Source organism: Pleurodeles waltl, chromosome 11, assembly GCF_031143425.1.
Source record: "Pleurodeles waltl isolate 20211129_DDA chromosome 11, aPleWal1.hap1.20221129, whole genome shotgun sequence".
Lineage (NCBI taxonomy): Eukaryota > Metazoa > Chordata > Amphibia > Caudata > Salamandridae > Pleurodeles > Pleurodeles waltl.
This window is the reverse complement of record NC_090450.1, coordinates 981,274,841-981,296,770: the sequence shown is the minus strand read 5'-3', so window position 1 is coordinate 981,296,770 and position 21,930 is coordinate 981,274,841. Positions and strand designations below refer to the sequence as shown.

Below are 21,930 nucleotides of genomic sequence, written 5' to 3'. Positions count from 1 at the left end.
TAAGTAAAGATTTGCCACACAATCCATCAACTGCCACTGATCTGCAGATTTTAACAACAAAAAACATGCTTCTAGCTCCAACAGTTCAAAAGTTACAAAAAATGCAGCAACACGTGTTGCTGCACATTGGAGGCCCCTTTGCAAAGCAAAAACGGTCACTTTTTTGTTGCTTATTGGTATATTGGGGTGCTAAACTGGTACTAAGGAGGTGCAACCAAGGTCCATACAGTGTTACAAAGTTAAAACATGATTAAATAATGAAGTAATAGGTTTAGAAACTGTGCCGCACAATGCCACATAATTTGGCTTTTCTAGCAGCATAATTTACTCAACCCTGCAGCATAATTTGGCTCTCTACTGCCGCATAATTCCAGTAGCCCCGCGGCTATGGGGCAACCATGCAGCGCCTGATGGGCTGGTCTGACAGGTCACTGTGTTAGTCAGTTTTGTGGCGGCTTGTGGGCCTCTTTTATGGTCTGCTGGAGCAGTTTACGGTTGACTTTCCTGATGTTAGAACAAATCCTGCTTGCAACAAGTTCAAGTCCATGCAGCCTTCCACTCCTTCCCAAAAATTTCCATAGGATGTCCTTACAATTAAAAATTTCTCCAATTTGCAAAAATGGCCCACTTTTTTTTTCAGATTTCGAATTCACTAATCAGGGACATTTTCATTTTGGTGGCCGAGGGCCTATTTTCTGTCTCAGTACGAATTTGGGTATTGAATCAGGTCGTCACTTTGTACTCCTGCATGTGGTTTGGCTGCCGCTTTGGGGCTCAAATACATCAGAAATGTACATATATCTATAGCCAGTGTGTGTGTTTTATTTGTGAATACATGAGAAAAGGTTGCTGTAGGTGTCTGTTAAGGAGAGGCATAGAAACAAAAATGCTCACTTTAGCAGATTGGATGGAGTGGCTGAAATCTAATTTAAAAACTTGCAAAATTCTTCATCACTTGACAAGCACAAAATACCCTGAAAAACATGAATATCAAACATATTCAAGTATATCTAAAGATGGGGAAATGGCATGTTTGTTGCTTGCTCAAAAGCTGAAAATGTGTTCTAACTTTTAAAATATTTTAACAGCTGATGTTTTCTGTTTAGAGCTTCCTGTTTTAAGGCTGATGGGTTATGAAGTTTTAATTGCTTGTTTTGGTCCTGACTGTGCCATCAGACAAACTAGAGCCTCTTCCAGTCTGTCTCAATGAGGCGCTTGCCTAGGATGACTTCTGGCTGACAGTTACAGTGCACCCGTTTCAGTACCTTTCAAAAACTGGGAATGCCTTGGCCAGTCACTGGAATTAAACTGCAAGAGAGGGCCAAATTATGTGGCAGGGTTGAGTAAATTGTGCACCAAGAAAAGACAAATTATGCGGCAAAATGCAGCAGATTTAGCAATAGTATTAGTTCATTATTTCATCATTTTAAAACTTGATAACACTGTCTGGGCATTGGCTGCACCTCATTAGTACCAGTTCAATACACAAATCTAGCAATAAGCAACAGCAATGTGACTACTCCTGCTTGCCAAAGGGCCTTCTACTGCGCAACAACACGTCACTGCATTTTTAGTAACTTTTGAACAGTTTGAGCTATAAACACAATTGTTTTGTTAAAATCTGTAGATTACAAGGCTATGCAGTAGACAAAGTGCGGAAAATCTATAATTATGCAAAAATTGCAGGGACAGTCCCAGTTTTTCCACAAGTTATCCATGTAGATTTTGGGAAATTTAGCTCATGTCCAGGATTTTAGAGAGGGTCATCTGAAAAAGGTAGGGAGTGTTTATTTTTTTGTTTTCCAAAGCAGAGATAGTTATCAGATGTTACTAGAAAGCAATTTAATTAACAGGCATTACACTGGCTTTAAACATTGCATTTTATGTTTTTAGTGCCTCTTCTGTAATTCTATGTTAATGATCGCTGTCTTTCTGTGCGCTCTGTTGAAGTAAAATTGTAGTCCTTCTTCTATTTTTGAGAAATGTCATGGCTTTTGGCTGTAAAATCCTGGTCATCCTAGCACAATCCTATGTTCCTGACCTGGGCTATGGGTCATCCTGAAACACTATTTGCATAGAAGAGCTGGAAACAACACTGTAAACAAGCATTTGCAATGCAATGGGTCTCACGTTTGCTTGAGTTATAGCTCTTAGCGTTGTAAACTGCTAACCGGACTTTTCTTGCCAGATAAACTGAAAATGAAAAGTAAAACAGTTTCACATAAGCGAGCCGACGGATGCCATGAGGGCGAAGCAGCCATACAAAAGGAAACAGAAGTTTGCTTGCAGTCAAAAATATCTGCAAAAGTGCAATTATCCATGTAACCGGCAAAAATGCAATTATCCATGTAACAGGGTCGATGTCATGCAAAGCGCTCAACTACTGCCCAGCAAGATCACGCTGCGTAGGAAATAAAAAGAAAAAGTAGTCCAGAAACCATTTTTTAGTAGTTGGCCGGTGCACTCGAGGAGGTCTAAACACCGGAAAAGGCATGACGTATGCATGCCTTTCACTAATGAAATCAAGCGAATTTTAAAAGGCAAGCCCACAAGCCAACAAAACTGATGGGCGTGACATGGGCGTGGTTAAAAGCCCACAGAGAGATTACAACAGGGGCCAGAGCGCTTGCGCGATGGACCCTAAAAACACATTTTCTAAGAATGAGCACATTGTTTTAAAGACACTGTGGGAAATAAACTTATAAACATAAAATGAAAGAGAAATTGTGACTAATGTGGATAGTATGTGGGAAAATAAACTAGACAAACCATTATCTTTCTAGGTCATAGGTAAAAATGGCCATCCAGGGGCCTTGCATTATTTCCCGGTGGAACCAGGATGGGTCGTTATGGCTTCTGCGCCAGCCACAGATGCACCTCTGCGTGTCCCCCAGTAATGCCCCTCGAGGGGGGTTTCTAACCACCCTCGATAGGAAAGATGGGGTTGACAAATGACATCCTCTAACTTTAGAGGGGGGCTGAGCATTTCCCTTGGAGCCGAGACACCTGCGCTGTGTGAAGTCTGTGACCTCTTCCCGAGGCCTGGGGTGGTTTCCTGCCAGCCACAATCCTCCAGGATTCACAAGGTTATTAGTATCTGGGACAAACAAACGCATCAGTGGAGACCACCTGCTCCCCCGGAGCCAGGCCGAGCTGCACCCCGCATCCTAAACAGGGAGCGCAGAGCCGGGCTCTGAGCCCAGAGGCCTGCAGCACTCAAAACACACAAGATGGCGCAGGGGAAACAGCAAACAGACCCGGAAATAGCTGACAGCAGGCAAAGGGGAGGAGCAACAGGCAGGAGGAGTATTACCAGGCAGGGGGAGGAGAGACAGGCAGGGGAGGAGCAACAGGCAAAGGGGGAGGAGCAACAGGCAGGAGGAGTAGTACCAGGCAGGGGGAGTAGCGACAGGCGGGGGAGGGGCAACAGGCAGGGTGAAGAGCAACAGTCAGTCCGGAACAACGAAAAACAGTCAGGGTGAGAAACAACAGGCAGTGAGGAACAACGAACGGCAGTGAGGAACAACGAACAACAGTCAGGGTGAGAAACAACAGGCAGGGTGAGAAACAACAGGCAGGGTGAGAAACAACGAGCAGCAGGCAGGTGAAGCAGCAACGAGCAGCAGGCAGGTGAAGCAGCAACGAGCAGCAGGCAAAGGGGAGGAGCAACAGGCGAGGGCGAGGTGCAGGAACAACAAGCAGGGTGAGAAACAACAGGCAGGGCGAAGAGCAACAGACAGTGTGAGAAACAACGAACAACAGGCAGGCTGAGAAACAACAAACAGGCAGGGTGAAGAGCAACAGGCAGTGTGAAAAACAACGAACAACAGGCAGGGTGAGGAACAACAGGCAGTGTTAGAAACAACAGGCAGTGTAAGAAACAACGAACAACAGGCAGGGTTAGAAACAACGAGCAACAGTCAGGGTGAGAGACAACGAAAAAGAGGCAGGGTGAGGAACAACGAACAACAGGCAGGGTGAGAAACAACAGGCAGGGTGAAGAGCAACATTCAGTGTGAGAAACAATGAACAACAGTCAGGGTGAGGAACAACAGGCAGAGTGAGAAACAACGAACAACAGGCAGGGTGAGGAACAACAGGCAGGGTTAGAAACAACAAGCAACAGGCAGGGTGAGAAACAACAGGCAGGGTGAGAAACAACAGGCAGGGTGAAGAGCAACAGGCTGTGTGAGAAACAACGAACAACAGGCAGGGTGAGGAACAACAGGCAGAGTTAGAAACAACAGGCAGGGTTAGAAACAATGACAACAGGCAGGGTGAGAAACAACGAACAACAGGCAGGGTGAGAAACAACAGGCAGGGTTAGAAACAACAGGCAGGGTTAGAAACAACGAACAACAGGCAGGGTGAGAAACAACAGGCAGGGTGAAGAGCAACAGGAAGTGTGAGAAACAACGAACAACAGGCAGGGTGAGGAACAACAGGCAGGGTGAGGAACAACAGGCAGGGTGAAGAGCAACAGGCAGTGTGAGAAACAACGAAAAACAGGCAGGGTGAGGAGCAACAGGCAGAGTTAGAAACAACAGGCATGGTTAGAAACAACGAACAACAGGCAGGTTGAGGAGCAACGAACAGCGGGCAGGGCGAGGAGCAACAGGCAGGAAGGAAGAAGCAGTGGAAATTCTACTGTACCATCCCCAACTCAAAATATATTTCACCATGTGCGGAGAAGGGAGGGGCTCATGTCCAGAACTACCAAACAGGCACTTCTGACCCCTCCAGCCACCAACCTCCACAAAAACACCTATTTGAGTCTGACACTGATGTCCTGGGGTGTTTCCACACCCGTTATATACATACACTGGTTGTTCAGCGCTTAGAAGAGAGGTTGGAAACCCACTCTGTGCAGTAGCTCCCAGCTCGCATTCCTGACCGCCTTGTTATATTGACTATTCATGGAGTGACGGTGAGAGGGGAGCTGATGCTGTGTCAGCTAGTAGGCCTGCTGGAGGCTAAGGGGCTCTTTTACAGGTGGGTGGTAAATGGACCCACCCCACAAGATGGCGGAAGCGGCCTCCGCCCACCTCTGATTTCACCTGCTTGGACTAAAGAAGCAAGGCAGGCGGTGTTATTGACTACAGAACTGGCACTTGCACGAGGGTCCTGGCAATCTTGACACCACCGAAAACTATGTTGCATGCTCCTTGGATAGGGTGGGCGGGCGGTCACCGTTTTTCTGCAGCACGGGTTATACAAATATGGCCATAGCGGTGGTACACAAAAAAACATGATAACACCTTCGATGTTTGGGGAGAAACTCCTACCATGTCAGGGACATTTTAAATGTGGATATCAACATCTGCCCCAGTTTGATGACCCTTTGCTACCACCTATATTCATTCACATTCGTGTCTAGTATGTCATGGGTGCACCATGACATACTAGACACGCTGCCTACAATATTTTAACTTCAAAGCTGCCTCAAGTTGGGAAACTCAAAATCTTGTAGCTTGTTTGGCATAGTCAGTTTCACTGCTAGCTCAGTTGTTTGCCAGAAAGAGCGCCAAACATTACATGAGGCCCTGTGTGGTGGGATGTGGTTCTTAAGTAAACAGGGAAACTAGCAGAGTAGGTGGGGCTGATGGATAAGATACCTGCTAGAGAATACAAAGTCTATGTAGGTAGACTATGCAAACTTCATGTTTATGTGGCATTTCTATAGTATTTTTATGGTCTCCATTAGACCCCAAAGCGCTTCATAGTGACCATGAGGCTGCCCCATTTGTATTACATGGTTGGCAGCGTATGGATTAACAGAGTGGGCAAATTTAAGCTCCTCCTTTCATTGTGTTTTTTTCATTTTGTTTTCTATGCACATGGCATATAAAAAACACAAAAGAATTACCACTCTGCTGAGACAATGCACATTGTAATCAGGGCTTTCAATGTCCAGTCGTTACTGATTTTTACAAAAAAGCTTCATTTGAGTATTCCTCCTTCCTGTCAGTCATGACTGCCCGGCCAATGGCTGCGCATATTTACAGCAGAGAGGTTTATGAAAAGGTCCTAATCTCTACAGATGCTTCAGTACCTTTGCACGCAAGTGTACTGTTTAAATCCTACCAACGTCTGATCATACATCCATCAGTTACACAAGTGAGGCAACATATTACTATCTCTGCGGTTGTTCCTCGTGTACTGGCCCAACGCTAGGTGCACTGCACACCATTTAGTCCCTTTGCTGCTCTATAAACCGCAGAGTTTGAAGATATTTTGGACTTTAAAAAAATTCTTTTGAGCTGTTTTTAGATATGGTGATAGCCTTAAAAAATGCTGTGTTATGCAGATTTGTTGAGCGCACCATCACCCGGGAGGGTATCCTGGTGCTAAGTCGGCGTGAGTCTAGATAGGCCTAGGGCCTTGCGAGATAACTTCAAAAGCGAGGTGTTCAGCTTCTTGTGGAATTCAAGAAGAGAGGAGGAGAGTATGATGTGTAGCGTTAGATTGATCGTTCCATGCTTAAGGCGCGGTGTAGGAGAAGGGTGAACCGCCTGATCGGGTAAGATGTATGCGTTTGATGTGTGCAAGTAGGAGCCCGGCCGAGCGGAGGTGTCTGGAAGGTTTTTGGAAACAGATACAACGTATTGTTCATGGACGCAGAGTGCTCCAACTTCCATTTTTATCAACTGCAAAAAAACAGAGATGGGAAGATTCCAATATGGTAATGAAAATAAATAGAGATAAATACACAAATAAATGAGAAAGAAATGAGAAAAAAATGAGTAACCTAAAGCGTGGAGTCCTACTTCTGAATCCTGGGTTCCAATTTTTAGGTCTTGACTGAGACAGAGCACATGCTGTTGCTTGCAAGACATTTTGTTAGCTTTCAGTGGGCTTTCAGTGGCTTAGAGCCCTCCACTGCTTACCATTGGTTAGTTTCATTGTCACTGTCGTTTGCTTGCTTATCTTTGGTCAGGCAATGTCAGCTTCACTTCCTGTTCATCCTTTTGACTCTCCCATGGAGCATTGCCCAGCTACTTGTGGCCTTCCTCTGCTTGCCCTGTGAGAGCTTATTGTTTCTGTTTGTTGAGACACTCCATGGGAGAGTGTATGTAACATGTCTACCTCATGTGCCCAACCCTCCATGTTGTTCTCTCCCACCAAATACTTCTGTACCCCACACACACACTCATGTTCCCCTCCCTCACCAGTGTGCTTCTGCATTTCTGTTGTTTGCCCCACCCACCCTCAGTTACCCTCTGTGTTGTTTCCTGCCCCGCACACCTGCCCCACTCTGCTCTGTGTGGTTGTTTGCCCCACACTTCCACCTTACTCTGTGTTGTGCCCCCCATTCTTCAGCTCTGTGTTGTTGATTTCCCACACTCACCCTCCCGCCCCGCTCCGTGTTGTTGCTTGCCTCCTCCTACCTTCCCAGCTCTGTGTTGTTGCTTGCCCTCCCTTCCCGCCTTGCTCTGTGTTGTTTTCCCCCCATTCTTTGGCTCTGTGTTGTTGATTTCCCCCCTCCTAACTTCCCAGCTCTGTGTTGTTGCTTGCCCCCACTTCCCATCTTGCTCCCTGTTGTTTCCCCTCATTCTTCGGCTCTGTGTTGTTGATTTCCCCTACTCACCCTCCCGCCCTGCTCCGTGCTGTTGCTTGCTCCCTCCTACCTTCCCAGCTCTGTGTTGGTGCTTGCCCTCCCTTCCCGCCTTGCTCTGTGTTGTTTTCCCCCCATTCTTCAGCTCTGTGTTGTTGATTTCCCCCACTCACCCTCCCGCCCTGCTCAGTGTTGTTGCTTCCCCCCTCCTAACTTCCCAGCTCTGTGTTGGTGCCTACTCCCCCTTCCCGCCTTGCTCTGTGTTGTCTCCCCCATTCTTTGGCTCTGTGTTGTTGATTCCCCCCCTCACCCTCCCGCCCTGCTCCTTGTTGTTGCATGCTCCCTCCTACCTTCCCAGCTATGTGTTGGTACTTGCTCCTCCTTCCCGCCTTACTCCGTGTTGTTTCCCCCATTCTTTGGCTCTGTGCTGTTGATATCCCCTACTCACCCTCCCGCCCTGCTCCGTGCTGTTGCTTGCTCCCTCCTACCTTCCCTGCTCCATGCTGTTGCTTGCTCCCTCCCTTCCCAGCTCTGTGTTGGGCTTGCTCCCCCATCCTGCCTTACTCCGTGTTGTTTCCCCCATTCTTTGGCTCTGTGCTGTTGATATCCCCCACTCACCCTCCCGCCCTGCTCCGTGCTGTTGCTTGCCCCTCCTACCTTCCCTGCTCCATGCTGTTGCTTGCCCCTCCTACCTTCCCTGCTCCGTGCTGTTGCTTGCCCCCCCACATTCCCTTCTCCGTGCTGTTGCTTGCCCCCGCCTACCTTCCCTTCTCCGTGCTGTTGCTTGCCCCCGCCTACCTTCTCTGCTCCGTGCTGTTGCTTGCCCCCTGCTACCTTCCCTGCTCAGTGCTGTTGTTTGCCCCCTCCTACCTTCCCTGCTCCGCGCTGTTGCTTGCCACTCCTACCCTCCCTGCTCCGTGCTGTTGCTTGCCCCCTGCTCCGTGCTGTTGCTTGCCCCCTGCTCCGTGATGTTGCTTGCCCCCTCCTACCTTCCCTGCTCCGTGCTGGTGCTTGCCCCCTGCTCTATGCTGTTGCTTGCTCCCTCCTACCTTCCCTGCTCCGTGCTGTTGCTTGCCCCCTGCTCCGTGCTGTTGCTTGCTCCCTCCTACCTTCCCTGCTCCGTGCTGTTGCTTGCCCCCACCTTCCCTGCTCTGTGCTGTTGCTTGCCCCCTCCTACCTTCCCTGCTCCGTGCTGTTGCTTGCCCCCTCCTATATTCCCTGCTCCGTGCTGTTGCTTGCCCCCTGCTCCGTGCTGTTGCTTGCTCCCTCCTACCTTCCCTGCTCCGTGCTGTTGCTTGCCCCCACCTTCCCTGCTCTGTGCTGTTGCTTGCCCCCTCCTACCTTCCCTGCTCCGTGCTGTTGCTTGCCCCCTCCTATATTTCCTGCTCTGTGCTGTTGCTTGCCCCCCTTCCAGTGTCGCTCCACTCAGTGCTGTTGTTTGCTTACCCACTCTTATTTTGCTCTGTAATCTCACTGTAGATACATGTGACAGTGAAATAACACTTCATGCACAAAGATCCTTTAAAAAACATCATACCATAATTTATTCAATATCTCAAAACATGTCCAGATACAACAAATGTCTGCCCAGTTTCTATGAGCAAAACAACGTTCTCACTGAAGACTTTGACATATCTTTTTAACTCAAACAAACTATCTGAGAAGGGGACTGATTCATAAGTCAGCCTTATCGGTGAACATGCAATCAGCACAGCTACAAAAATCAACTTCCGCCCTCTTAATTGGGAAACTTCCACAACTGACACAGTCAAGCAGGGTCGTTTATTTGAGTTCAAATGGCACCCGCAACAAACCACCACACACACACACACACACTCTTTCACTTTACACTCCATTGTAATAAAATCTACACTAATCACACATAATAAAGGCGAGACCTATTGGCTGTGCTAGTGCTGGTTCCGGTTGAAGATCTCCCCTGCCACACCCCCCACCCCCCATCACCCTCCTTCACCCCCTCCCTCGGTGCCCCTCCAATTCCACGGGAAACTCTTTTATATATATTTTTTTAATATGTTTCAAATGTTGCTGATGCGTTTGCACGTTGACTCATTAGTTTGAGATGACGCAAAAACTTTTGTAACAAACTATGATAATATTCCATAGTAAAATTGTCTGAAAAAGACACATTTGTCTCAAAACTCCGGATCTTGTAAAATATTACTTTTAACCTGGAAACCAACCCTGTAGAGGAGGCAAGAAACAGAGGGAGCAAGGGGTTAATTTCACCAAGCAGCCTTCAGCTGCGAGAGGCTTGAAATACCTCTAATTACCCCTGACTAAAGATCCAGGGAGTGTGACTCAGGCAGGAGAAAAGAAATACTGCAACTCGGAAGCCAGTGTTCACCAAATTAAGTTTTACAGCAGCAGCTGTGATCACACTGGCTCGGGGAATGATGTTTTGTTAGACAGAAGCTGAGCGTGGCCGCTCTGAAAGCTCTGGGGGCTGAGCGTAGCCTGCTAAGGTATGAGTGTGACCTTGGCCTCCAAAGGTGTGAGTGAGATACACTTGAGTGCTGCTTACAAACACCCGTGTGCGACCTATGAAGAGCGGATCTGTGGCCTACAGAGACCTGTGTGCGACCTACGAAGACCCTATCTGTGGCCTACAGAGAGCCGTGTGTGGCCTACAAAGACCTGTGTGTGGCTCACAGAGACCTGCCTGTGGCTCACAGAGACCTGTGAGTGGCCTACTGAGACCTGTGGACTACCGAGAACTGTGTGCGGCCAATAGAGACCCGTGTATGGCCTACAGAGACCTGGGGACTACGAGACCTGTGTGCGGCCAATAGAGACGCGTGTATGGCCTACTGAGACCTGTGGACTACCGAGACCTGTGTGCGGCCAATCGAGACCAGTGTGCGGCCAATAGAGACCCGTGTACGGCCTACAGAGACCTGTGGACTACCGAGACCTGTGGGCTGCCAACAGAGACCTGCGTGCGGTCTACAAAGACCCTTGTGCGGAAGTGACCTGTGTGCGGCCTATTAAGACCCATATGCAGCCTACCAAGACCTTAGTATGGCCTAAAAAGACCCGTGTGCAGCCTACAAAGACCTGCGTGTGGCCTACAAAGACCTGTGTATGACCTACCGAGACCTGTGTGCCACCTACCAAGACCTGTGTGCCACCTACCAAGACCTGTATGTGGCACATTGAGACCCTTGTGTGACCTACAAAGACCTGCGTGTGGCCTACAAAGACTTGTGTGTGGCCTTCAAAGACCTGCATGTGGCCTACAGAGATCGGAGCGTGGCCTACAAAGACCCGCGTGTGGCTGAACGAGAACTGTGTGTCGCCTACTGAGACCCGCATGCAGCCTACAAAGACCTGAGTGTGCACCACAAAGACCTGTGTGTGGCCTACAGAGACCCGTGTGCGACCTACAAAGACATGTGTGTGGCTAACAGAATCCTGCCTGTGGCCTACAGAGACCCGTGTGTGGCCTGCAGAGACCTGTGTGTGGCCTACAGACATCCAAGTGCACCTGCTCATAAAGGTGTGGGTGTTGTAGGAGGGGGCTGAATGCAGCCTGCTAATCTATGAGGGCAACCTTGGTCTACGAAGGTCTGAGTGACATAGGCCTGAGTGTGGGAAAGAGAGAGATGAGTGTAGCCTACAAAGACCACTGTGCAACCAACAAAGACCTACGTGTGGCCTCCCAAGTACTGTGTATGCCCTGTGTAAAGACCCGTGGCCTAACGAGACCCTAGTGCAGCCTATAGAGACACAAGTGTTGCTGCGGAGAGACCTTTTGCTGCAACGCCGGTAGGGGCCGAGTGTGGCCAGCTAAGATATGAGTGTGACTTTGGCCTGCAAAGATGTGAGTGGCAAAGACCTGACTGGGGCCTACAGAGAGTCGACTGCAAAGAGAGCGGCAAGTTTAAGAGTAGCTTATGATGGTCTGAGAGGAGACTTCAAAGGCCTGGTTCCAGCCTACACATCCCTGAGGGCAGCCTACAAAAACCTGAGTGCAGATGACAAAGGTCTGAGTGTGGTGTATGGAGACCTGATGGGGCCAAGAGAGACGCTAGTGCGGCGTAGAGACATCTGGGTGCGGCCTAGAGACACCTGAGTGTGTCCGCTGAGAGAGCTGTAGGCGCCACACAGGAGAAGGTTCACTGCGGCCTGCTAAGGTCTGAGAGTGGTGTATGGAGACCTGATGGGGCCAAGAGAGATGCGAGTGCGGCGTAGAGACATCTGGGTGCAGCCTAGAGACACCTGAGTCCGCTGAGAGAGCTGTAAGTGCCACACCGGAGAAGGTTCACTGCAGCCTGCTAAGGTATGAGTGTGGCCTAAAAAGGTCTGAGAGCAACTTGCAAAGGTATGCAAAGATATGAGAGGGGCAGTCTCCGAGCGGCCTACAAAGGTATGAGAGAAGCCTTCAAAGGTGCAAGGTCTGGAAATAATGCCAGGGGTCTGAACCGCAAGTGGAAACAGGCAGGCCAGGGCCTTACTAGGGGGTGTCTCCACGGGGGACCACTGCTCGCCTTGTAAAAGGTAAAAGTGGGTGGCCCTGTGGGAGGAACCCATACTACAAATTTCGGGTAAGCAAGGACTGCCTCCCTGAACCTGGACAAAATGGTCTTTTATCTAAACCAGCCTCCGAAGCCCAGCTCCCCCCCTTGCTGCTGCATCGCTCTTGCTCACTGCATTTCCCCCCCGTTTTCTGAGGGCCTTCTCCTTGCTTTTCCCTCCTTCTCACTGCTTTCTCCCTGCTTTTTCCTCCATTTTCTGAGTGTCTTTTCCTTACTTTTCCCACATTCTCACTGCTTTCTCCTTGCTTCCCCCCCCCTATTTACTGAGTGTCTTCTCCTTGCTTTTCCCGTCTCACGAGTGATATAATCAAAGCCTAAATTGAACATATGCATTCCTCATGATTGCTTTAGACAAGTGGTTCTCAACCTTTTGACTTTTGTGGACCCCGCTTTATCCTTACTACAACCCAGGACCCCCAATGAATCATTATTGGAATCCAGGGACCCCCACTGAGTCATTAGTGAAAGCTGAGGACCTAATCTGTTAATATTATTTCATTTTTTAAGCAGTCGCGGATACCTTGAGTAAGCTTTGCTGACCCCCAGGGGTCCCCGGAGCACAGGTTGGGAACCACTGCTTTAGACAACATGGAGGAGTAGCCCTGCTACAAGCCGGCGAACAGGAGGCATCCGGTAGAGAGGTGTGGCACGGGGGGCCATCAGGGGGATGTACACCTCTGGCTCTGGGTACAGCACAAGGAGGCAGATAGAGCTAAGGGACGCCACGGGATGGGACTCTCGGAGAGCATTAAGGGCTCATTTGAGGAGTACGGAGCACCTAGAGGTGAGCTGCAGCACTTAGAGTAGCGCCTGAAGGGAGGTGCACCTTGAAAGTGGCATTCAGGCAGAAGGTGCACCCCTGTGTGTATGTCAGGGATTGGGTCCTGTAGCCTCCGAGGGTCCTTTCAGGGCAGTGGTAGAACAGCAAGGGAATGGAGGGGTACAGCTTTTGGTGGCCACAGCCCTGAAGGGAGAGGGCGGAGTGGTACTGTCGAAACGGGGGCTCCCGTTGTACAGGTGCGGAACAGACTCCCAGAGTCCAAAGGTGACAATGAGTGATATACATTCGGGGGTCAAGTGAGTCCTGCAGAGAGGGGTCAAGCGCAGCACCGTGGACGAGCTTCAAGGCACATCTTAGGGCCAGCGACAGCTGGGAGGGCTGATCACATGTAGGGCAGGGAGGGCTTGTAGGAGAAAACATTCTGGTCTTTATTGACGTAAAAAGTGCAGGTACTTTATATTTCCACATGGGCAGCGGTTGATAGGAAACTTATTAGTTATAGCGCCTTGGCTACAAAATTGCAGCAGAAACGCTGTGTGCAGGATTTATTATTACCGGTGCTGGGCTGTGGTATAGAAGTCAGTCCTTAGCATGATTCTGGACACAGGTACATGCCACTTAAGGCAGCTCGTGCCATGGAAGGCACCGTACTAATTACACGGTGTTGTGATTCTTTCTGCCACTCCGAGACGTCACGACAAAAGCCACCTAAGGCCAACAGCTCTAGGAGCAAACCAGTTCCTTAGCAATAGTGCCTAGAGGCCGCCTCTAATGGAAGCATGTGAGTAGTGAAATATAGTCATTCCTGTGGTACAGAACACCACCCGTGCCTATTGACCCCAGTGCCACTGCACACGCTGTATTAGTGATAGCCTTGCTCCCTGAACAAAAGTACTTCTGATTTATTGTCCATTTGAGTCCACTGGAGGGGCTTATCGTACATCTGTGTAGTCCACAGTCTTTGTATAAAACCTATTTTACTACATGCTCAGAACTTAGCACAACTTATTTTAGTGTGGACCAGCCAGATCGGGTGTCGATGCGCTGCATAAGATCACACATTTCAAACCCATCTAGAAACAAGTTCTGTGAGTTGTGGTGCTGGCTGTGTAGAGTTGGATGGATGCGCGACTGGGGAACACAAGCCTGTCTCAAACATCCTCGCTCCATTACCAGTGCACTGGGGCTGCTTTTATATCAGGAACACAAGCAAGCAAAACAAGGAGCAATTAATTATATTAAAAAGTAGAATAATATGTAACACGAGGCATGGCTCCGAGCCGCGTGGAGAAAGGAACGCGGCTGGGATTAAAGGCAAAACCAGACGGGAGGAGGGGCCATCACACGCTGTAACAAGAGGAAGAGTGAACATAGTGTGAGGGCCAACAAAAATGGTCGCTTAGTGAAACTGTCTGAGAGGGAACTAAGCACACAAAGGGAGGGACATGTAGAAAAATGCACCAATTAAAAGTTGCAAAGAATGAATGGCAAGAGTGGACGTGGTTAAAAGCCCATAGATTGAATACAACATGTGCTGCAGACAGCGCTGCCTAGGTTCCACCTAAAAAGAGAGAAACAAAAAGATATGTATTGGAATGTGGGAGCAAAAGCTTTTTACCAGCCAATATTGACTCTCAGACATTTCCTTGTCTTCAATGGAGCTCTAAACATGTCAATGATCTAATATGCATATGGGGCTTGATATATAATTTGTGCATACCTTTGAATTAAGTTCTAAAATTCAGCTTTACAATGGTTGTATTTGCCATTTCTTGCTTCAATTTAATTTTGTGCAAAATGCCACGTGCTCCGCTCCACACTGCTTACTCTGAAGTGGAACTTTAAAAACATTTTCTGCTTGACTCTAACAGTGAGGAGGTCAAAGTTTCCTGCTCAGTAACCTTGCTGAATCTCTTGCTTCTGCAGTAATGGAGTCCTGAATCTCTGGCTTCTGCAGTAATGGAGTCCTGAATCTCTGGCTTCTGCAGTAATGGAGTCCTGAATCTCTGGCTTCTGCAGTAATGGAGTCCTGAATCTCTGGCTTCTGCAGTAATGGAGTCCTGAATCTCTGGCTTCTGCAGTAATGGAGTCCTGAATCTCTGGCTTCTGCAGTAATGGAGTCCTGAATCTCTTGCTTCTGCAGTAATGGAGTCCTGAATCTCTGGCTTCTGCAGTAATGGAGTCCTGAATCTCTGGCTTCTGCAGTAATGGAGTCCTGAATCTCTTGCTTCTGCAGTAATGGAGTCCTGAATCTCTTGCTTCTGCAGTAATGGAGTCCTGAATCTCTGGCTTCTGCAGTAATGGAGTCCTGAATCTCTTGCTTCTGCAGTAATGGAGTCCTGAATCTCTTGCTTCTGCAGTAATGGAGTCCTGAATCTCTGGCTTCTGCAGTAATGGAGTCCTGAATCTCTTGCTTCTGCAGTAATGGAGTCCTGAATCTCTGGCTTCTGCAGTAATGGAGTCCTGAATCTCTGGCTTCTGCAGTAACGGAGTCCTGAATCTCTGGCTTCTGCAGTAATGGAGTCCTGAATCTCTGGCTTCTGCAGTAATGGAGTCCTGAATCTCTGGCTTCTGCAGTAATGGAGTCCTGAATCTCTGGCTTCTGCAGTAATGGAGTCCTGAATCTCTGGCTTCTGCAGTAATGGAGTCCTAAATCTCTGGCTTCTGCAGTAATGGAGTCCTGAATCTCTGGCTTCTGCAGTAATGGAGTCCTGAATCTCTGGCTTCTGCAGTAATGGAGTCCTGAATCTCTGGCTTCTGCAGTAATGGAATCCTGAATCTCTTGCTTCTGAATGTTTCAAATGGAATCAGAGCTTCAAGCTAAGGGTTGCAACTCCCCCGACAAGGGGCTCCGAGGGGAAGGTCCTCCCACCAGCTCTACAGCACATCCAAGACCCTGATAAGTGAGCATTTCAAGGGAAAACACATGCTAAAGACATGTTGCTGCCAGTAAAATACTCTGAAACCCAGTATGTCTGCACCAAGTATGTGAGATGTACTGCACAGCTCAGTAACAAGGCAAGGTAATAACTTAATATCCGCAAGGCAAGCAATGAGGTTTCAAACTAAGTGATTGGGGTGTCTGTCACTGTAATATTACTCATTATTACCTAGCTATAAATTACTCTATAGGTTCATCTTAATAAACTTGATATAGACTACATTAGCACATAATATATAAACTACGAAGGTTGCGTGTACATTGGTGCTGGTGTTCCCTGGTACGGCTTGTCAAGTATCCCTTTCAAAAGATTCTCTGGGAGGTTTGATGGATTCTGAACCCCCAAGTATTCCCACGATTCCAGCCCAAAAAAGAGGGTGAGAAATACCTTATTTTGTCAGTAGAGACAAGTATTAGTGTACAGCATGGCTAAAAACCATTGTCAAAGCCAATAGGTCACAAAGGCAAACTGGCTTTGCAGATGCTCCTTTCCTAAATCTCTGTGACATTGTGTAGGGCTTGTGATCATCACTTCGACTGAGAAGATGTGTCAAAACTGACCAAGGTAAAAATACAATAAAGGAAGCAGAGCATGGGATCACGGTGATCAATTCTTTTAACTGTGTTTGGATACAAGGTGTGATTTTTGATATCACAGAAAACTGATAAACACTTTAATTTCCGGTCCTACCTGCTTGGAGATCTTGAGCGGGAAACTCTTCCGGGCCTGGTGGTTGCTCCGCTCTGACTCCTTCTCCGAGATCTCGTGGTTTTGCCCATTCTCTGCCAAGGGGCAGTTTTCGGACTCTCTGGCCTTCTTGCATGGCTGTCTCTCCCACTTCTCCTTGCGCTCTTGTGGCTTCAACGCCACGTCCTTCTGTGGGACGCAGAAGAGAGAACATAGCTTAGCTCCCAAAATTGATAATCTTTAAAATCTGAAGCTTCAATCAATTCTTATAACACAACAGTGGAATCATGGATAATCTGGTCAATAATCAGGGTCATTAACAAAGGTAACTGCAGTCAAGCCTGTGAGATATGTGCCCAATAGTCAGAACTGCTTCAAAAACAGCATCTCTCATGACACTCAGTTTGTCAGTTCAACCATTAACAACTTGAGTGATGTTGGCCCAATTTTTGAATGTGTTTGCGGATACGGGCAAGAACACAACATCCCAAGGTAACTCCTCATTCACAACAGCATCCTTCATCTCAGCATACATGCAGGGACTGGTGCAGTGCTTAGTTTGTGAAGAAAAAAAAAAAGTTATTGACAGGGCCCTTCCTGTAAGACCACTGCAGCCTCCACCACCCATTGCCCCTGCCAGCACAGCCAATGACAGTACAAACATAACACCTAACCGTCCGTCACCCTCCCACAAATGTGACAATTCAGAATTATTTCAGGCCACACAAAGCTATAACAGTGATGTGAAAGGCTGGTATTATTAAATTTCAGTGTGAATTGATTTAATAAACATCTCAAAACATCATCTCAAAAGTAAACAGATAGCGCCACCATGTGGTGGACTGTCACTAGAGCCACTGCTGACAATTAAGTGCCGAGCACCAGACACCACTGCCTCAAATTAACCACTGGGCTGATGGCGAGCCACAGGATCAGCTACCTCGTGGAATCTCCAAAGTGATACAGTACAACAGCAGAATACAGCGGCTAGAAGTACAGAGAGCACAGTGAGAGCAGGAATAAGGAAACATAGCCATCAACAGAGATGCAGGCTCCCATCAGTCACCAGAGTTTAACTAGGGGACAAACAAAGCTTCAGGGACTCAGACAGCCGCGGCTTCTCCGTTAAGGCGGAGGAGCGTCACCCCTCCACCAGAAACAGCAGCTGCAAACCTTTAACAACCAAACAATAATAAACTATGTTCAAGGGAAAAAGGAGCAGCGCGATGGCGGCAGCGAGGCAGGTACGTTTTTATTTTTTACATTTTTTAAAAATGTTATTATTATTCCCCCACCATCTGCCACGTGCAGCCCTGCCTGTTTTATTCCTCGCGAGCCACGCCTGGACTCAGAGCCACGCCACGGGCAGCACCACCAGACCCATAACCTGTACACTAAGCCCAGAAAGCTCTAGGGCCCTCTTTGAAATGGTCGGGGCCACTAGGAAAAGATAATATTCCACCACCTACGGCATAATTTACAGATTTCAACACAAATAGTTCCTAGCTCCACCCGATTAAAGGTTTTTTTTTTTTTTTATACACAGACATGCCGCAACTGGCACAGTGAAGGGACAGGCATCTGGCAAAGATGAACTGGTCCCTTCCCAGTTACTGAATCTTGCATTCTGGAATTACATGGGCACAAAGCAGGTCCCTCTTTTGCCCAGACGGTGTTAATGTCCCCAGTTTCTGGACTGGGTCATGGCCTTTGACAGGAGCATGAAAAAGTAGAGACAAATTTAAATCTAATTCAAAGAGGGTGGAAATTGTTGATTTGTTTTATGATTAGTGCAAATTTAGGCTACAGACACTGTTCTCAAAACTGCACTTAATTATTGAAGTGCTGATTTGGCCAACAATTCGTGTATGAAGTCACTGGTGTAACAAAACTTGAGGGGGCCCCCTGCAAAGTACATGGAGGGGCCCTTTCTCCGGACTCACTAGTAGCTCTCAGGCCAGGGTATTGGGCAGAGGGGGGGGGGGAAGAGGTCGCCCCCCCCCTCCCCCTACACCGCAAGGGGCTGCGGGGGCCTTTGTTTCACCACTGTACGAAGTGAAAGCAAAACGAAAGACCAGTTATGAAACGGAAATGGGGTTTCGAGAAAAAAAGACACACTTTTTATCACATCGAAAGACAGTATGTAAGGTTGTTTTCTCCGGAGTGTAACATTTTGTGCTTTACACAAACTATTTTACTGAGGAAGTTAAAATAAAACGTATTAAAATGGTGTCCTCTGGACACAGTGAAATCATTGTTGGTGACGTAAAATTTCAGTAGGATCCGGCAACTTATGTGCACTTTTCTTTCTTTACCAAAAACGATATATTTCCATAGAGTTGGCATCTATTTTGTATAAAAAAAAGTGTTAAAATGGCAAACTTGCAGCTCACTTTGTCAAAGAATGCACTGCATACTTGGTTGGCCTCTTCCTACCTCAGCTGCACAATTCTAGTGCAGTGTGTGTGCTACAGAAAAACGTCACACCATGGTCTAGCCATAATGAATGAGTAGAGTTATTTTCTCGTTAGCTCCTTTTCATCTAGACTCGAGGAGTCACCAATGTTCTGTGAACCTCCTCAAACATTTTATGAACAAGAGAGGTAAATGTTTATGGAGTACAAGTTTGAACTATGAAGAAAGAGCTGTTTTTTCTGTGTTAATAAAATAATATTAATTGAGTTTTGTAGGTCGTCTTACAGCGTTACTTGACTGCATTCTGTTCTGATGCAGCTGTGCACGCATTACTGCACACCATAAACTTTGTCAACTATGCACCGCTGTCACCTTGTGCAACAAGAAATGTGCATTTTGCTCTTTTCCAAAAATAATCAAGGTCCTGGAAAAACTTTAATTGTGACATGGTGTGAACATGTATTGCTGAGCTTCTGCAGAAAAATCACCGAATACAAAATTCCTGTGGCATTTCACATTCTCCCCAAAATGAAGTACTATATAGCAGGTTTGATAATAATGAATAACTAACATTGACAAAGCCTGTAGGTCTTGACTTTATAATGTGAGTGGCGATATGTTGGCTTTTCCAATGTTTGTAAAGCATTTTTTTTTAAAAGTAAATCAAAATGCTTGAGTGATAGCAAACAAATATTTTGTGGTATCTAAAATCTGCACATTAAATTCAAGATTTTCAAGATTTATAAAGGGTGAAATTTATTTGTCAAGTACATTTCACTGAGGAACTCTGAGCAGAATATAGAAAGACTAAGGAAGTGTCAGAATGTGAAGGCAAACTCTTGCCAAGACCTGATGTACTTTCCAGAGGACTCAGCCATTTGGCCATCTGCAGTAGCCCAGAGAGATGTATGGGCCTATAGGATAAGTTTCACGGTAAGTACAACTTCTGCCTCAGATGGTAGCCGGGTGAGTGCAACAGATGGCCCTTCTTCAAGTGCCATAAAGTCCTTGAGTGCCAAGGTTTGTGATTTTGTGCAATATTTGGAAGATAACGCAAAAACATTCCTTAAAGTCTGCTCCTCAGACACATCACAGCAAAAATATCCCTGACTGCGTTTACAGACACGCTAGGAGGGTTGGGGAGAAAGCAGTGGTGGGTTTTTGGGTAAGGAAACAACATGCGGGGAGACAGATAGAAACATGCACTCTGATGAAGTACTGAATGAAAAGGAAAAAAGTAGTTTCCTAAGTGTGAGAAGTGGAAGGATACTAGTCCGCCAATCAAAAGGATTGTAAAGAGGCTATCCTGCAGAGGAGAGACAAACACAAGAAGGGAAAGGCAAGCCACTGAATAAGACACCAGCAAATGAGAGTGACAAGGCACATTAGGGGAAGCAGTGGAATAGCTGTAAACCCACTTTAAATTAACAATAGGTCTTTGCAACAGACCTAAATAAGATTTGTTTCCTGTAAAATATTTCGAATGTGCAAAAAAATGGGCACACAAGAAAGCCTCAAACATCCACTGGTATGTGGTGGGGAATGGGCAGCACAAGCTCAAACATCTTCTGGTACATGGTGGTTGGTGGGCAGTAGAACCCTAAACATCCTCCAGTATGCGGAGGGGGTGGGGGTTTGGCCAGCATAGCCTCAAACATCCACTGGGATGTTGGGGGGGGGGTGTGGGCAGTACAAGGTCAGACTACTTCTGGTACACCATGGTTAGTGGGCAGTAGAACCCTAAACATCCACCAATATGCAGAGAGGGTGGGGGCTTGGCCAGCATAGCCTCAAACATCCACTGGTATGTGGGGGGGAGTGGGCAGTACAAGGTCAGACATCTTCTGGTACACCATGGTTAGTGGGCAGTACAGCCTCAAACATCCTCCAGTATGTGGAGGGGTGGGGAAGGTTGGACAGCATGGCCTCAAAGATCCTCTGATCTGTGTGGCAGGATAGTATACAGCCTCAAGCATCCTGTGGTATGTGAGAGGAGTGGGCAGTATAGCTTCAGATATCCTCCGGTAAGTGGTGGAGAGTGGACAGAAGAGCCGCAAACATCATTTTGTGTGGGTGATGTATGTTGGGGAGAGGGCAAAACAGCCTCAAACATCATGGGGTAGACTCCGGGCCACTGGAATTATGCGAATGTGCAGCTGCTGCGATTTTTGCATACTTAGATATTTGCTGCATTTACCACATAATCCATCATCTGCCACACAATCTGGAGATTTTTATTTAAAAAATGTGTTTGTAGCTCAAACGGTTGAAAAGGTACAAAAGAAATGCAGCGACATGTTTTTGTGTGGTGGAATGTCCTTTGCAAAGCAGGACTGGTCACTTTTCTGTTGCCAATTGTTATATTTGACTGTTAAGTTGGTACAAATGAGGTGCAACTAATACCCATACAGTGTTACCATTAAAAAATGACAAAACAATGAAGTGATACTATTACAAAATGTGCCGCATTATACTATATAATTTGTCCTTTCTTGCAACATAATTTACTCAACCCTGCCGTATATTTTGGCCCTCTGCTGCCACATAATTTCAGTGGCCCTGAGTATACTAGGGGTAGCACAGCCTTACACATTCCCTGGTATGTGTGGAAAAGAGCAGTTTAGCCTCAAACATCCTCTGGTATGTGGTCGGGAGAGGGCAGTACAGCTTCAAATGTCCAGTGGTGTCTGGGAGAAGTAGGCAGTATAGTTGAGACATCCTCTGGTATGTGGTCGGGAGTGGGCAGTACAGCTTCAAATGTCCAGTGGTGTCTGGGAGGAGTGGGCAGTCTATTTCAGCCATCCTCTGGTATGTGGTCGGGAGTGGGCAGTACAGCTTAAAATGTCCAGTGGTGTCTGGGAGAAGTGGGCACTCTATTTCAGACATCCTCTGGTATGTGGTTGGGAGTGGGCAGTACAACCTCAAATGTCCAGTGGTTTCTGGCTCCCCATCAACAAGAGGATCACCTTCAAACTCCTCATCCACACTCAC

At 47.3% G+C, this 21,930-nt stretch overlaps 1 protein-coding gene across 3 annotated transcripts in view; it reads right to left on the bottom strand.

Annotated features, from left to right (window-relative positions):
* FBRSL1 (fibrosin like 1) overlaps positions 1-21,930 on the bottom strand; it is a 1,114,915-nt gene that overhangs the window by 760,754 nt on the left and 332,231 nt on the right. For all 3 annotated transcript variants that reach the window (XM_069215249.1, XM_069215252.1, XM_069215250.1), the window contains exon 2: positions 16,528-16,713. In XM_069215249.1, coding sequence (XP_069071350.1) covers positions 16,528-16,713 — 186 coding nt within the window. The remainder of the gene's footprint in view (positions 1-16,527; positions 16,714-21,930) is intronic.